At 36.1% G+C, this 17284-nt stretch overlaps 1 protein-coding gene across 1 annotated transcript in view; it reads left to right on the top strand.

Moving 5' to 3' along the window:
- Positions 1-2502: 2502 nt before the first annotated feature.
- The window catches only part of LOC107561323 (ecto-NOX disulfide-thiol exchanger 1-like), a 95093-nt gene continuing 80311 nt past the window's right edge, over positions 2503-17284 (top strand). Inside the window, exon 1 of the mRNA XM_016245745.1 lies at positions 2503-2636. Within this exon, the coding sequence (XP_016101231.1) occupies positions 2513-2636 (124 nt within the window). The 5' untranslated portion in view covers positions 2503-2512. The remainder of the gene's footprint in view (positions 2637-17284) is intronic.

Genomic DNA, 17284 nt, shown 5'->3' with positions numbered 1-17284 from the left:
ATTTTGCATTATTGACACTATTTTCCTAATTAATGCTGTACAGTTGCTTTGACACAATCTGTATTGTTAAAAGCGCTATATAAATAAAGGTGACTTGACTTGACTTGACCTTTGCAGACATGTAACAGACTGTCAGATTTCTTAATGAACTTCCCCATTAAAGAGTCTTGTTCTGAGACTGACTGCACTGTCCGTGAACCTTGCGTTTTGTGGTCATGATGAGGGTAATTCCTGCTATGCTGTACATTTTCATGTCCTCATCATATCGTCACCTTGGAAGGTTCTCTGCATTCAGAGCGGTTTCGGGATATTGAGCTTCAGAGTTTTTGCATTCCATATAGTTTTATGAGAAATAGGGAACAAGTCTCTTTCATACATCAGTCCCAAAATGTACACAACTAAAAACTAAGTTGTGAATAAGTTGTCACAGAATAAGAATATGTGAAAACTCAATTTCGACAAAAAATGGCATATAGAAACGCATAATTCCAAGGTGACGATATACTGTATGTCCAATATTGGATAAAATATGAAATAAAAATTAATTAAAATGACAATATCACAGTAATATGTGAAAATCGCTTCACTCGTTTGAACTTTACGTTCATGTCCTTGAATGAAGAAATAACTTCTGACATGGAAAACAGGCAAATATTCCAAGTAGTTCTTCGCTGTTTCCTTTCTTCATTCAAAATGATTAATGTTGAAAAAAAACATGAATAGGTTACTCCTGTGTTGTCAGTTTTACTTTCCTCTGTGTTAATCTTTTGTAATATCCCTTTATCTAATAAATGCCAGCAGCTGCAAAACGTTAAGAGAACCCTCAGTAATGACAATAAAATTGAGGGTTTTCTTAATTTAAGGGGTTTGTTTAAACTGGTTGCAGGTCCTAACGTCATCTTCCAGGAAATGACATCACCACATTTTTGGTGGGAAAACAACAGGACAAACACTAGTAAGCATATGAATCAATAAATACATGTTTGTGCTATTAGTTGTCAGCATTTCATAGTTTGATTAAATTATAGAAATCAGTATAATAATATATAATAAACATTATAATAAAAATGTCCAAAATCTGAAATACCCTATAGTCAGAGCTCAGACGGTAAGATGAATGACCCATAAGTATTTAATTACATGATTATTATTGTTAGAGGTTATTTTGTTATACTGTGCTCTACTGATTCCAGGGTGGGGGGGGAAGGAAATGACGAGCAGTTGTCTTATAATTCCTGTATTTCTCAGAAATTCTTGCATCATTTCACCATTTGAATAGAATGCCATTTAATCAGAACAGTGCTTGTCGATACATGAGCACACATGCTTGTTTTAGCAGTGAATTCTGATTACATACACATAGTAAAAGAAAATGCTTACATTTGAATATTTTTTGTGAATTCTGTCCTACAAACTAAAATTGCAATATCATTATATTTCTGTAGCTTTTGAGTAACAAGTGAATACAAAAACAAACAAACACTGAAATACATTAAGGCCAATTGCAGGTATAATAACTTAAAAACAACAACAACACTGAATTGTTCATACATGTTTTACTAAAGATTCGAATTCCACTGTTCTTAAGTGTTTTACTATTTTAAATTTGCTGAAAAGCCTTTATAGCCTATGATCATACACGATGCTCTGATTTTGATCTGCAATATTATATGCAATAACCTCCCTTGTTAAAAACCACCCACTTTGCATATGGTATTGCGCTTCGTGAATTTCATTTAACGTTAACACAAATAAGCAGACCACAGCATCTAATTCTGCGTGAGATTCACAAATATTTCAGGTCACAAGACTAAATCTTTAGAAGAATGCATCTTACCAAAAACAGTACATACATATATATATATATTGGTTGTTAAACTCTTCATTCATCAATCATTCAACATACATTTTTTTTTAATTAAATACATTTTAAAAAACACTAAATATATAAAAATATCCAAATTGATTTTATGTTCAATTTAATATGATTTGCATTACACATCAAACTACTAAATACATACAAATATGTGACTAGGTTCATTATTGTGTAAATAATTTCAGTACAAGTCATGCAGTAAATATTGTCATTGCACTGTGTTTGCGTATTAGTCTGACTCAGACTTCACATCAGGCAACTGACTCGTGACTTATTACACTCTATAAAAAATGCTGGGTTAAATACAACCCAGTGCTGGGTAAAATAGGGGCAAACCCAGCAACTGGGCTGTTTTGACCCAGAAGGTTGTGTTAAACATCTAATCCAATTGCTGGGTCAAAACAACCCAATTGCTGGGTTTGCCCCTATTTTACCCAGCACTGGGTTGTATTTAACCCAGCATTTTTTAGAGTGCATTATTAATATTGGTCAGTTTTTAAACACATCTGCACGTGACCTGCGCTCGCTCGTTGTAGGCAGTTCGCTGTGGACTCGTGCACGCTGATCCGTGTCGCGCGCGCCTCGGTCTCTCGCTCTCAGCGCGCGGAAGCAGCAGCTGCGCTCGTGCGCCGTCAGATGCAGCAGCAGCACCGAAGAGCGACGACCGCCAGCGTTTCGCAATTCAGCTTCGTTCACCGTTATTTCGCGGGATTATTAAGCCCAGGCGTCCGGAGGCTCGGAGCAGGCTTGATTCAGACCGGTAAGAGCCGTTCTTCGTTCTTCAGGGTCGCTGCTGTGTGTGTTCGCCCCCTGCGTGCGTCCCAGTCCTGATAGCGTCTGCTGGTTCCCGTTCTTCTCATTTCATCAGACTGAGCGGAGCTCCAGCACAATGTTCCCTCATATCGAAGCAGCAACAGTATCTACGAGCGCTGCATTTACATTTGATTTACATCCTGTAGGCTATTTATTTTTTCCTAAATTGCTTGGTTTCTCAAGAGACTGAATTCATATTAGGCTATAGTTGTTGCGATACTACGGAATGATCATTATAGGTTGTTGTTTATTGAATATGATATCAGTTTTGAAAGTTCAGCCCGCGAATGTTTTGTTTTGGTTACAGAGTTCACTGGAAGGAAAGCTGCACAGACTTCATGAAGGACATGGTTTCGTTCATATAACACGATAAAAGCGATAGACGATCACGAACAATAAGTTTCTCGGCTTTGCGATGCTCTGAAAGAGGCTGAAGACAACATACGCTGGTTACGTTCTGCTTGGAGGAGCTGTGTGTTGAATGTCGGCTGGTTTCTGTAGTTTGCTGTATTAATCGCCGGGGTGTCGTGAGCGCAGATGCTTCAGCGGTGCCCTTGATGTGGTGTCACCTGGGCAACCGCTTCAGCACCATGGAGAGAGTTCTGCTGGCTGAGCGCATATTCCGGGAAACCAAGTCACTCTCATCTGCTCCGTTTCTCGGGTCGCTGATGATCAACTTCTGTTGTGACACTGCTTTGTTTATAAGTAGGCTGTGTTTGCTGGGACACTAATCTTATACAAGCAAACAAACCAAACAACTTTTAAAGACAAATGACATTCTTAATATGTGGCTAATGCTTTCCTTTATAGCACTGTTTTTTCTGGTCATCAAACTTGATTGGCTCACTGCGTTGCGAATTTGCTTTTAGAAATGGTTTGGTCACATGCAGCGAAATTCCGCTGGTGAAAAGGGCGGGACTAGATATGAAGAGTGTGTGATGCACTTTCCCCAAAAAAAAAAAGTTTTAAGTTTGATCAAATTTTATATTTTTAATCAGTGCCTTTCCCTTACCCAAAAGTAGTTTATTTTATTAAGTATACTTAAGTAAAGTTCAAGTATTTTTTAAGTATACTTTATGTAGTAAGTATACAAATATCAGTGTACTAGTAGTATACTTGTAAGTGTACTATTTCAATACTCCTTGGGACTAAATTGGCCCACTTTCTAGTATATAAAATTATACTTTTAAGTATTACAGTAGTAACCTATGAGTACACAACTAGTTTACACCTATGTTTTTAGCTTGTACTGCAACTATACTAAAAGTGAACTTATAGGTATACTGATAGTTTACTAATGAAATACTTGTAGTAGCATTTTTAGTACACTTTGAAGTATAGTCTCAGTAAACTACTCGTTTAGTAGTTTTATACTGCAAGTATACTCGTAAGTTTTCTTTAAGTGAACTTTACATCATACTTGAAGTATACTACTATGTCCCTATTTAGGTATTAATTTGTATATATTTTGTTACATAAAACATCAAAAGAACAGGGTATCTGCTTGTAAACAAAAACATTTGATTCTAGCTTCATGCATTCTTTTTTTAAACACTTGAATGTGGATAAGTTTCATAAATAAAAAATAAGGAATAAACAACATTTTGAACAAAAAGCTGAAAAAAGACTATGAATTGGATTCAGAATGATAATCAAAACGTAGATAGAGTCGATCAACACCCCAAAGCTTGACAGTCATTATTATATCTTCATTGGTCGACATTTTATTCCATACGTTGCACAGTTTTGATGCTGTTTTATGTCTGATGATGGTGTTAGATTACATGTGGAAGCATCTGTTGTTTCGGTTTCTTCTTCACTTGTGTTTTTTGGAAATTCTGTACTGAAGATGTGTACTAGCGCCCCCTACAGTATAACAATAAAAACACGGATTCTAGGAGCACAATATATTTCGACATCAAATTTATAGCTCAAATATATTTAGACTTTTTCTAAGTATAAGTCAAGTATACTTACATGTCATTTTAAGTATATTTCTGAGAAGTACATAAAGCCCATTTCTGAGAAGTACATAAAAAGTAGACTAAAAGTATACTTTCCTATTTTTAGTTTAAAAGAAGTATACTAATAGCACACTTGAATAAACTTATTTTTCGTAAGGGTTATTAAATTTAGAGAAACAAGAGTGAGCTTGTTACTAGTTCTCTTTTATTGTGAATATTTATGAACCCCCGCCCACATAAAGGTCACATCATACAACTTCTATTGGTCAACGATGCGGATTCGTTCACCAAACTTAATTTAATTTAACAAAATTAATTTCTCGGCCACCATCAGGCAAAATTTCATCATCGCACGGATGATTTCTGAGCTATTTTGTCTGTATTCTCTCGCGTGAATGGAAGCTTGTGTTATTTTTTAATGTATGTATGTACTGTATGTAGCATGCATATGTTGTTCCAGTTCGGCTTTCAGCCTTTGCGTTGATTGGTTACACGCAAAGCTCCATATTTTGGCTTCTTTTGCAACAATTTTTGTTGACAGAGCAGATGCAAATCAACTGGTCTGTTCCTGTCAGAATTGTAACTACCCGATACTCGATCTTAATTACTTGCTTCTTTAACTGTTGTGTAAAAGCAATATCATACTTGTAAAATGTGCTGTTAGTCTGAATATCATTAGAATAATCCGTCCCATCCATCGAGAGCATTACAAACTGTTCATTATATATATTCTAAAAACTACCCCGCTTTAAAAGATATTGATTCCTCTGAACAATCGATGCAGCTGTAGTACTACAGAATGTAATAGATCACAAAGAAGCCTGTCTTTTGTTGAAATGGAGAATTAGAAATGGTTTGATTTCATTCCGATTAGAGTATGAACAAAAGTCCATTGTGAAACCTGCAAATTCCTGTTGACCTTTTAGTTACAGTAAGGAAAAGTGCTCTAGAAATCTTTAGGGGCTGTTATTGTTATGAGACACTGAACTTCGTGCATGTTTAATACAGCATTATTTTCCATTCAGGGTCAATAACAAATGAGTTCTTAATGGATGGCCAAGCAAAATCAGTACAAGATAACCAGATCCACACTTTAATCTGAGCTGGCAGTAGGACCTACAGTAAAGAGCTGTGAAGTCAAAAGTAATTTTGAATGCTTTGCTTGCTATTTATTATGATGCATAAATAATATATTTCTAGTCAGCGGTGCAACAGGCACAAGAGATTTCACTCTGGGCCCCATCTGGTTCTGTGAATTACAGTGAATATAATGTGAAGACTGAAATATTTGTTTGATTGTTTATAAGTGCATACATTTTTTAAAAAATTTGCTGTTTTTAGCAGGGCCTGAAATTCATGTCTGAAGGTATACTATATAGTATGTATATGTATATAAACACGCAGTCAGATTAAAGCAAACAAACCATTAATGCAAACAAGCCCAAGTCTTGTTCAAACTCAAACAAGATGGATCTCTAGAGGGAGATGGAGATGTAACAAGCGTACTATAAGCAATCTGATTATAGACACAGCATTTTTATTGCTGCTGCTTTTCTTTCAAAGGTGCTGTTTAGAGAGAGAGAAATGCACTGATTTAAATGCATTAGTTGTGGAATTAGACTCTGATAGAAATATCAGATAAATATAAATATAGGTGTTACATTTATTTATTAATTTATTGCACCTCTGTATGTAGTTGCTCTTATTTGAAAAATGTTGCAGATGTTTCTCTGCACTTAATTAATGGTAATTAGAAATAAGCATTCCCATCTGTATTGGCAGATTCATGAAAATGAAACAATGTTTTAATAGCATTATGCCAATACTACAATTAAGATTTGAAAGCTATTGCAAAGCTTTAGAGAGTCCTGGAAACATTCCCTCATGCACTCATATGGTTTACAAATGCAGTCATACTACAAAAGAATGGCAAAACAATCTTTTCCCTCTCAAATTAAATTATCCTCTGTAACTGGATTGGCATTGTAGTTTGGTCCAATACTTTCCACAGAGTCTGCTTTTAAAATCTTTGAATCATCTGTGAGAGTAAAAGGTCTCACTGCTGTCCAGTATTGCACAAAAAAAAAACTCTTGTTTTTTTCCATCGATCAAGATTGTCCAATTAGGCACAAATGCAGATATTTCTTCTACTGGCGGTTTTCTCATTAAACGTTACTTGTAGCGCTTTGTGAACCTCCAAATAAAACAAATTGTAGAGATCAGTTGCGTAAAACTGGAGTGACCAGGTGTCTGTGCTGCTATATTCTTAATAGGTCTGCTGTTGATTCAAAGACACTCTGGATGCAGACACGCAATCTCTTTAGAGGAATAGTTCACACAAAAATGAAAATTTGCTGAAAATGTACTCACCCTCAGGTCATCCAAGAAGTAGATGAGTTTGTTTGTTCATCAGAACAGATTTGGAGGAATGTAGCATTACATCACTTGCTCACCAATGGATCCTCTGCAGTGAATGGGTGCCGTCAGAATGAGAGTCCAAACAGCTGCTAAAAACATCACAATAATCCACAAGTAATCACTCCAGTCCATCAGTTAATGTCTTGTGAAGTGAAAAGCTGTGTGTTTGTAATAAACAAACACATCATTAAGGCGTTTTAAGCTTAAATAATCACTTCTGGCCAAAATCCATAATCCATTATAACACTTCCTCCAGTGAAAAAGTACATCCTGTGTTGTCCTCTCACATCAAATATATTTGTTTAGAACTGTTTTGGACTGTTTTCACTTGTAAACGGTGCTTGATCTGTGCATATTTCTCTCCTGATTCAGACAAGACAACCTTTTCACTGGAGAAAACAATATTATGTATATTGTTTTTATATTTGAACTGGAAACAATGTACTGAATATAAATGTCTTAATGGTGAATTTGTTTCTTACAAACACACAGCTTTTCACTGAAGTTGTGTGGATTACTTGTGGATTATTGTGATGTTTTTATCAGCTGTTTGGACTCTCATTCTGACGGCACCCATTCACTGCAGAGAGTCCATTGATGAGCAAGTGACATAATGCTAAATTTCTCCAAATCTGTTCTGATGAACAAACAAACTCATCTACATCTTTTATGGCCTGAGGGTGAGTACATTTTCAGCAAATGTTCATGTTTGGGTGAACTATTCCTTTAATTGTGTATTTAAAGACTAACTGCTAAATCATTCCTTCTCTCATATTTTATGTCACACTTTCCCTTACAGATTTAGGACACTGTGACGTTGATGCTATTCTGCAAGGCATGCTTTTCCTGGGCTGGCCCCTGTGCAGCTGTCTCCTCAGTTTAGCAATACTAGCCGTTATTAGAATTATCTCATCTAGACCCCCTGTACTTTAACACATGATCATGACTGCTGTTGACAAGACTGTAATTGGCCCAATGTGCCGTGTCTGAATGGCTTTGGTCACACTCACCATCTGAAGCCACTGTATCTCTCTGCATCTCAAAGCAGCAGTTATAAAATCCTCCTTTGATGTTAGGATGTTTTTCTGGGATGGCTTTTCTGCCACAAAAAGTGGCGTTATCCTTCGGAGGGGGCTGTGAGCCCCAAAGAAAGGCTTGGCAATAAATCAAGTTATAATTGAATTTATATGGAGATCCATGGAATAAAGCGAGCAGAAAATGCAATTTGCTGCCTCTCAGATCTCTGAATAAACATTGCTGGGTTAGTATAGGACACGAGGAGCCCCCTCACTGAGAGACAATCTGGTGGGTCGCAACCCAAAATGGCTCGCAGATCTGTTGTTTTGCTGGTTTGAGACACAATTTGGTGTAGAAAATATTTTCACTCAGAATTTGCTAGTACATTTCACTATTCATTACAAAGACACAAGAGTAACATGTTGAATTAAAACTTGACATTTTGAAGTAGAAAGACTTTTTGCAATAATGTGCAATGAATTATTGACTGCCAAGATGAAACTTTTAGAAATCAAAATGGCAAATTTTTGTTTGATTTTGAGGACATTTTTGTTTAGTTTTACCTTGTAAAATCTGGATTCTGAATTAAATCCATTGACGAACCAAGGTATATAGACAGCTATACTAATTAAACTCCAATGAGCTGAAATAGAGAAATGTGTTTCTTTTTAAACAGAGCTGTTTACAATAATTAACCGTGAATGACTGTATTTGCCTTCTATTCAACTAGCTTTGGTTGTAATTACACATTTTAAGTGCTAAAGTTAATTGTCCATGGCCTTTACAGTTATTTTATTCTCGTTGATTGCTGAACGGCAGGGTCTGGCTTTTAAAATGGATGATTCTTTCCTCATCTCCCTTGGGTTTTCATGTCGGTTAAAAAGTGAAGATTTTTGGCAACTGCACTGGATTTCTTTTTTTCAGGACAGGGTGCTGCGTGACTTCATCTATGTTACTTTGCCTTGAGAGGTGCATTTGCTAGGTCTCTAACTGACAGGGGTGCTATGGAAAAGGAACAGACCGTCTGTCTCCCCATTACCAGCCTGTGGCCAGAGACAGATTGTTATTCACACACACAAACCTCTGCCTGCAAATAGTGCAGTGGGCAGTGATGCAGAAGCCTTCAGGAATGGGAGTTAATGGTCTTTTCTGTGTGTGTCTCTATCATTTGGTTAATCAATCCTTTCATTCTGCATGCTTTACTGCAAGAGGGCTGTGAAAGGAAAAAACACACTCAGTACGGCTCTGCTTCTACACAGCTGAGAAAATTATTTTTAGACTTTTTTGTATCACTGTAAAAAGTATTTTTACTGTATTTTTTGCTCAAATGGTTCTGTGAAACCAGTGCTGGCTAGGTCTTTTCTGTCATAACATTATATTACTGTGTTCAGTTTGAAGTTAGGTTTCCTTTTGACTGAGAACTTGGACTTTTTTTAATTATATTTATTTTATCTAGTTTATCTAGTTTAGAAACATAGTTGGTTACTCTATGTGTTATATGGATTAGAAAGCTAAGCTCAGGCCATAGAAGATGTAGATGAGTTTGTTTCTTCCTCAGAACAGATTTGGAGAAATGTAGCATTACATCACTTGATCACCAATGGATCCTCTGCAGTGAATGGGTGCCGTCAGAATGAGACTCCAGTCCATCAATTAATCTCTTGTGAAGCAAAAAACTGCATGTTTGTAAGAAACAAATCCATCAAAACGTTTTTATTTTTAAATCGTTGCTAAAATATCAGTCCTCTATTCATAATATTGCTTCCTCCAGTAAAAAAGTAGTCTAGTCTGAATCAGGAGAGAAATATGCACAGATCAAACACTGTTTACAAGCAAAAACAGTCCAAATGAACTTTTTCACTGGAGGAAGCATTATATGTATTATGGATTGGTAGTTTGTATTTAGTTTGTTGTTATGTGTTTCTTTTCTCCAGCTTCATTTGCAATATGAAGTCCTCCTCGCTTGTGTTGTGGCAGCCACTGTCCTGACCTTGCACTGCATCACTGGACATGCATAGATTGAATAAGATAGCATCTCTCCAGGCGGAGAGTATCAGATTGTGCCATTGCCATGTTCTACATTAGGTCTTGGTTTTACTCCAGGTTTTAGAGCTTGCAACACAATTCAAATAATCTGGTTTGAGCTGATCTGGAAGTTACAACACAAAGTGAAAAAGTAAGTTCATGCTGTTAGTGCTGGTTGATGTATTCACAGTGTATTTGCAATAATGGCGAAAATAATGACAAAATTAAGCAACATGAATTTAATTCTCCACCAATGCCATTTGGTGTGATTAGGATACGTGAACAATTCAGATGTTAGATGGTGTCACAAACATATTGTTTCAGTCCTACACACCTGGACTCATTCTGTATAAAGCCAATTGTCTCTTGGGAATTACACTGATTTTATTTAATTATTTACCCTTAAAAAAACTACATTTGAACAGATTTACCGGTAGAATGATATTCAAATGATTGCTGTATGTAAAGCTCTCATTTTCTGAAATGATTTAGATATTTGACATATTCAACAAATCAATGGACAGCCACTGCATGATTGCACTGTGTAGCGTCTCGACCAATCTGACACACTAATTTTAATTTGATTTAACAAATCAATTATTCATTAGGTTAACAAATCGTCACAGTCCCCTCACTCAATTAACTGGATGCCAGGATGTCTGCTGAACACCAGGCGCTCTGGTCACCATGACAACTAATCATGATATCACTGGTTTTATGACCCCCCAGGAATGTGAGAAGGATAGCCCACTCTTGTCCCAAGGAAAAGCAGAGTAGAAATGGACTGTGTTCTAGTTAATTCATAGAAAAACCGTTATTTGAATGAACACACATATTTCTTCAGGCCATTGAGTATATTATTGTCATTGTGTATTTTGTCTGTGATATTCTTAGACTATTTTAGTATGCTTGTGAGGGGACCCATTCTTGATCCTCCCTTTTCACTATATGTAATCTTACCTTGTTTAGTATCTATGAATTTGCCTTCTTATGATCGAAACAAGCGTGTATATTATATGGTGGTACATAGGCAATATATATTAGGGCCCTGAGAATCGTTAATAATTTCGATTTAAGTCCATTTGCAAATTACCATGCTTAGAGAACAAAGGGTCGTAAACCCTCCAGCAATTGCCACCTCCCGCTCGGAAATTCCATTTTGCTCATTGGACAAGCCCATCTTGAAAGGCGGAGATCTTCTCCGACCTTAAAGGCCCGGCTCCAGGGACCCGCCCCAGTCGGTGATTCAGTCAGAAGCAAAGATGATGTGAGAAAAACGCTTCAGGATACAAAGCATCTGTGCCAGGCCTTTCTTCGGCCTAGTCCTTTCCATTCATCAAGTAACACTGACTCAAACTGGTTCTTCTCATCGACCCGAATTCAGCAAAGATCTACGGGAAGCTTTAAGATTTGCATCAGGAATCTCTTTCAGACCGCCGAGACTCGCTAAGTATCAAACTTAGTCTTATTAATTGATACATTAAGTATCAGTTACACCTTTTTACAAAGGTGTGTTTGAACTCAGAATCTGACGTATCCCTGAAGGCTTTGATCTGTTGAATATACATGCAAAGTGTTCCATAAAATCCATTCTTTATGCCTCTTTCTATGCTGAGTTAAACTTTAACCCTTTCCTATACCAACTGTATGTGTGTGTGTGTGTATGTGTATGTTAGACCGGCTTAATGTGTTTATGTAGTATGTTAGACTAGTTTAAGTGTTTATGTAGTTAATAAAACCTTACTTGTATCACACTTGACGTGTTCATTGTTTACTCATAACCGGAGTCAATAATCATGCAGATTTACGTTACAAACTTATAGAATTGTACAGTAAGAAAGTTATTTCCCTTAACCAGGAAATTAACGTCTTAGAATTGACAAGACAGTTGACCCTGAGTGGTCAGCTAAATATCTACAGTGGATCTAAAATATGAATAGTTAATTATAACTAGTTATGGTTAATTATTCATATTTCCCCATGAGCTAAATTCGCTACAGATTGGTGGAGAGAATGCGGGCGTGATAAAACGAAAGTTATGAGTTTAAACACTGGCAACTTAAAAGTGTGTGCGTGATAGCCCAGGTTAAAATAGGATTGACTTCAGATGCCCTGTTGTGTCCCTATTTGCTGGCTTGTTGAGATGCAGATAAAGTGGGGGTTTGAATTGGTACCGCTATTATAATTGGTAGAGTCTTTATGTATTTCATGCTTAATGGCATCGGTGTAAGGTTAATCTGATTTTAGCAAAGAAACCCTAATTTCAGTATTAAAGCATAAATCTGTCCTGACAAAGCGTAAGTCTGAATCTCAGCTCAGCGGCATGTCCAAACTGTACCATAATGTAATATGCTTTAGTGAAGAAATCACAAAATTGCAGTATTGTTTAAATTGTTTCTTTGAAGAAGAAATCTCAGTACAGTTATATCAAGGTAGATGTGAGCGCTGCTCCCCTTTCTACAGCATAAAGGCCTTATAGTTTATAATTAGATTGAAGCAATTCATCTACACTTTGACTGCATATATATAAGCCGAGCAACCTGGTGGTCATTACTGTGTTTCACTCGCTGAGTGAAATTAAAGGTGTAATACTGTACTTTAGTACTCATATGTGAGGCAAACATAACTACATATATGTTTAAACCGGTTTTAACTTACAGTAAACACGTTTTGTAATTCTTTAAACAAGTCTTGAAGGCTGAAAGCACCACGTTCTAAAACTATGACTGTTTAACATAGACAGACATTAAACTGCATTAATTACACGGGCATGCATTGGTTACCGTGACAACAACGTGTCACAGGAAGTGCTAACGTCACATAGCACAACACGCCATGTTTGTAAACAAACCATTTGAAGCAGCTAAGCTAACACGACTTAGCATAGTTTCATTTTAGGCTAAGCTACCAAATAGCTTTAACAATTAGGGGTTAACACTCTTTAATTAGTCAATAATCATGCAGATTTATGTTACAAACTTATAGAATTGTACAGTAAGAAAGTTATTTCCTTTAACCAGGAAATTAACGTTCTTAGAATTGACAAGACGGTTGACCCTGAGTGGTCAGCTAAATATCTACAGTGGATCTAAAATAGGAATAGTTAATTATAACTAGTTATGGTTAATTATTCATATTTCCTGTCGTTGAGCTAAATTCGCTACAACTGATATCCTAAGATACGAACCATCCTTTCAAAGATGGCTTTCATCTCCTCTGTCTCTGTCCTGTTCAAGGACAAAGGCTTGGAAAGGCGGGGGAGGGGAGACAATGGCGATATAAGAAGAGCTGGACCACTGACATGTGCGCACCATCAGCTTGTAACATATGCATAAATCAACGATAACATTTTTTGTGTCAGTAATATATGGGTCAAAGACATTAAGATGTCCGCATCAAAAGAAATTTACAAAAGTGATTTTATGTCCATAGAATGCACATTAAATGTACGTAAGTAAAGTGTATACTTTTAAGGTTTCAAATAACTTTTTGGAGAATAAAATGTCAAAATTTGGTTGAAATAATGTTACATTGTCATTCAGTGTAACACAATATTTATGTAAAAATTCAAACAACATGCTTATTCTGACGTGTACATAGTAAAATATATAAAAGAATAAGGGGGCATATTAAATTTGATTGAGTTTTAAATGAGTAAATAATTCTTACTGACAAATGGGCAAAACCTAGGATAGTGGCAAATTAAAAAAAATTAAAATTACAACTAATTAGTATTTGGGGTGAAAGTAATTAGTCTTTTAATATGTCATAAATTGATTTTTGTTGTAAATATGCCTGACAAGATTGTTACACCGAATGACATTTTAGTGACATTTACTCTTCTGTAAATCGGGAAAATTTATGATATTTATTTTTTGCTCAGAAAAACAAAAACAAAATTGCAATTAAATTAAACAGAATTGCTTTTAAAATTTGGGGGGAAAATCAACAACAATTTAAAGCAGTATTACACTTATTGTTTTTATGCTTAAACCCTTTTTCGTCTTTGACACATATATATATATATATATATATATATATATATATATATATTTAAAACAAATGAATACTTTTATTCAGCAAGGATGCATTCAATTGATCAAAAGTGACAAAAAAGACATTTATAATGTTTCAAAATATTTTTATTTCAAATAAATGCTCTTTCTATATGTCAAAGAATCCTGAAAAACCTGTTGTGGTTTCCACATAAATATGAAGCAGCACTGTTTTCTACATTGATAGTATTAAGAAATGTTTCATGAGCAGCAAATCTGATTTCTGAAGGATCATGTGAAACTGAAGACTGGAGTAATGATGCTGAAATTCAGCTTTACATCACAGGAATAAATTACATTTTAAAATATATTCAAATAGGAAATAGTTATTTTTAATTGTAATAATATTTTAGAATATTACTGTTTTTACTGTATTTTTGATTAAATAAGTGCAGACTTGGTGAGCACTTATGACTTATTACCAACCCAAGCTTTTGAATGGTCATGAACATGCTCAGAAAAACTTTATAAAATGTAAAAAATATAATAAAAATCATAAACAGTATACTTAATTTGAGTCAGTGCTCTGACACTGAGGCAACTGGTTATGTCATATCTCAGCCAGATAACTAGATTTTAGTGCTCTTCCACCTCCAAAATCCCAATTCAACCCCTGCCTAACTCCTCATCAACCTCCGCAATGCTGCAGGTGATGGGAGATGATGAAGACAGGTCTGTGAAGAGCCCACAGCTCCACAGCTCTGAGCTTCATGCTGGATGATGCGATTCCTCTAGACATTAATGGCCAGTAAGCAGACAGTCTGTGTGCTTTCTCTTCCAGCTGAACTGCTGACTGAACAGAGGAGAGTCTCTGGCTATAGCCTCGGTAAACACAGACAGCCTTTTGCATTGAACGCTCTAATGAAACAACGTCAGCACAGATACTGTTGGAGCAGGGTACACCTCACAACTGAAATCCCATCTCTGTTCCATTTCTCTTACCTAGATTCAGGGGAGATTCTATGATTTTCATTTTAGGGGGGCTCAGCCCCCAATGAGGGTAATAATAATAATAATAATAAAAAAATATATAAATAAAACATTTTTTGACTAATAGGGATGGTTTACTAAACTTATTGCAGTATTCCACTGTATTGCTTAGATAGGTATAACATTTTAGTACTGAATAAGCCTTCCTGATCTCACACACACACACACCTGTTTACTGTAGTTACAAACACAAAATTTGACTGTTTACTTTTCTAGTACAACCCTCTTTCTTTAGCTCAAGTATGCAAACCTCTTTGCACATGCACTGTAATATGTATTATATTGAAAGTAAAATTTCCAAATGCAAATGGCAATGTGATCGTTTCATAAAGTATGCGGTTTCATTTTTGCTGGAGGAAACAGCTGTAGTGGGATGAGGAAACGCAGCTAAATTTTACAGTAGATGGGGAACCGATTGCTCCCCCATGATATTTTGTAAACTGTATTTATGACAAAGAACTGTACAGTTGCAGATATTATAACAATCTATCTATAAACACACACCTTGCCCTCTGTTTCTCGCTCTGCGCCGCCGCGGTCAGCTTATTGAAGAAAGCGCTGAAAGACGGGGAGGAGCCGAAGTCTGCCGCTGTTTTCATATGAAATTTAAAGGGGACTGAGGCGGTCACAAATTCATGTACAGTTTATGGAGCTGATCGCAAAATTTTTAGGGGGGCTGAGTAGTCATTTTAGGGGGGCTATAGCCCCCCTAAAAGTGGCCTAGCAACGCCCATGCCTAGATTGCTTCAGGGATAGATCTAACCTGAAAAGCGAGTCATCATTAGATTGAAGCTCTAGAGTTTCTCTCTTTATCACAGAGAGGAACAATTGCTCAGGCCTGGAGACTGGCATGGGGGCTTGGCACACACATTGAATTGTGCGTTAGGAACAAAGCTTTACACTTGACATTTGTAACACTGCACCACTTCAGTTAACCCATGTCCTGATCCTTGATGACATGCCCGCTTGTCAGACCAATGAGTCCTTCATGTCAAGTGTGTTTTTTGGTGGTGACCGGTAAGTCATTTTAAAGCAGGATAATAGTTAACAATATAGTTATATTTGGTGTAAATTCAACTAAAAATAATCAAAAAACTATATATATATAAAATCTAAAGATTATATATAGACATGCTGCTGTGAGCATGTAATAAATACTGCTACTGCACAAATAACCCCCATATATAACATACATGAAATTACCCCATAGCAGACCTATACAGGTGGTGCTGGGGAAGGGGGAGGGTTTCTGCAGCTACAGCAAGCACTAGCCGAGTATTTGAATGTTGAGCAACAAGCTTATTGGCTGCTGATGTGAAAAAAAAAACTAATCAGCTGCACCATGTTAATAACGATGTGATTATATTGGATTGAATTAGAACATATCGGCCTGTGCCATCTAGAGATTCCTGACAGAACTATGTATTTTAAATAATACAATTTAAAGTCAAAAGTTTATTAAAAATAGTTTATATATAGTAATATACATATATAGTTACGATATGAAATATGGTTTAAAATATAGTTATTTTTGGTTTAAATTCATGGAATTATTATATATATATATATATATATATATAGTTTGTTATTTATATACTGTAGATTTTTTTGTTTATTTATATATAAATTATACCTAAAATAAAAGTTCTTCAGCTCATCTGATTATTTTTCTTTTTTTTTCTTTTATGGATGCAACTCAAAAGATGGAATAAAATATTATTATGTAACATGAGTTAAAACCGTGAAATTAACATTATAAAACGTATAGTTCAGTCATGACAACTCTTGGGATAGATTGCAAAATCTTTATTAATGTAAATAATAGAATGTGCATATGTTTGGTCTTGGCAGACTAGATCTGCTACGCGGCTGCTGCTGCTGCTGCAGAGCAAGTAGACTTGCTTCTGCTAAATGCTCGGATCCTAAAATTAAAAGGAAACATGCTGCTGCTGCTAGAGAGAGGAAGCTCACCGTAGCAGATCTAGGCAGGAGAGGTGCTGGAGGGGCGGTGGACACGCATAGCGTGCAGACACAGTATTCTGGTTATAAAGGTAAACGGTACTGAGTATGTGAATCCGATTGGTTGAGAACATTGAATTGAAGGAACCAATTAGAATGCAAGTAGA

Source organism: Sinocyclocheilus grahami, unplaced genomic scaffold (genome assembly GCF_001515645.1).
Source record: "Sinocyclocheilus grahami isolate Dianchi unplaced genomic scaffold, SAMN03320097.WGS_v1.1 scaffold766.1, whole genome shotgun sequence".
NCBI lineage: Eukaryota > Metazoa > Chordata > Actinopteri > Cypriniformes > Cyprinidae > Sinocyclocheilus > Sinocyclocheilus grahami.
Note: the sequence above shows the minus strand (reverse complement) of the source record. Positions and strands in the feature narration are given on the sequence as shown.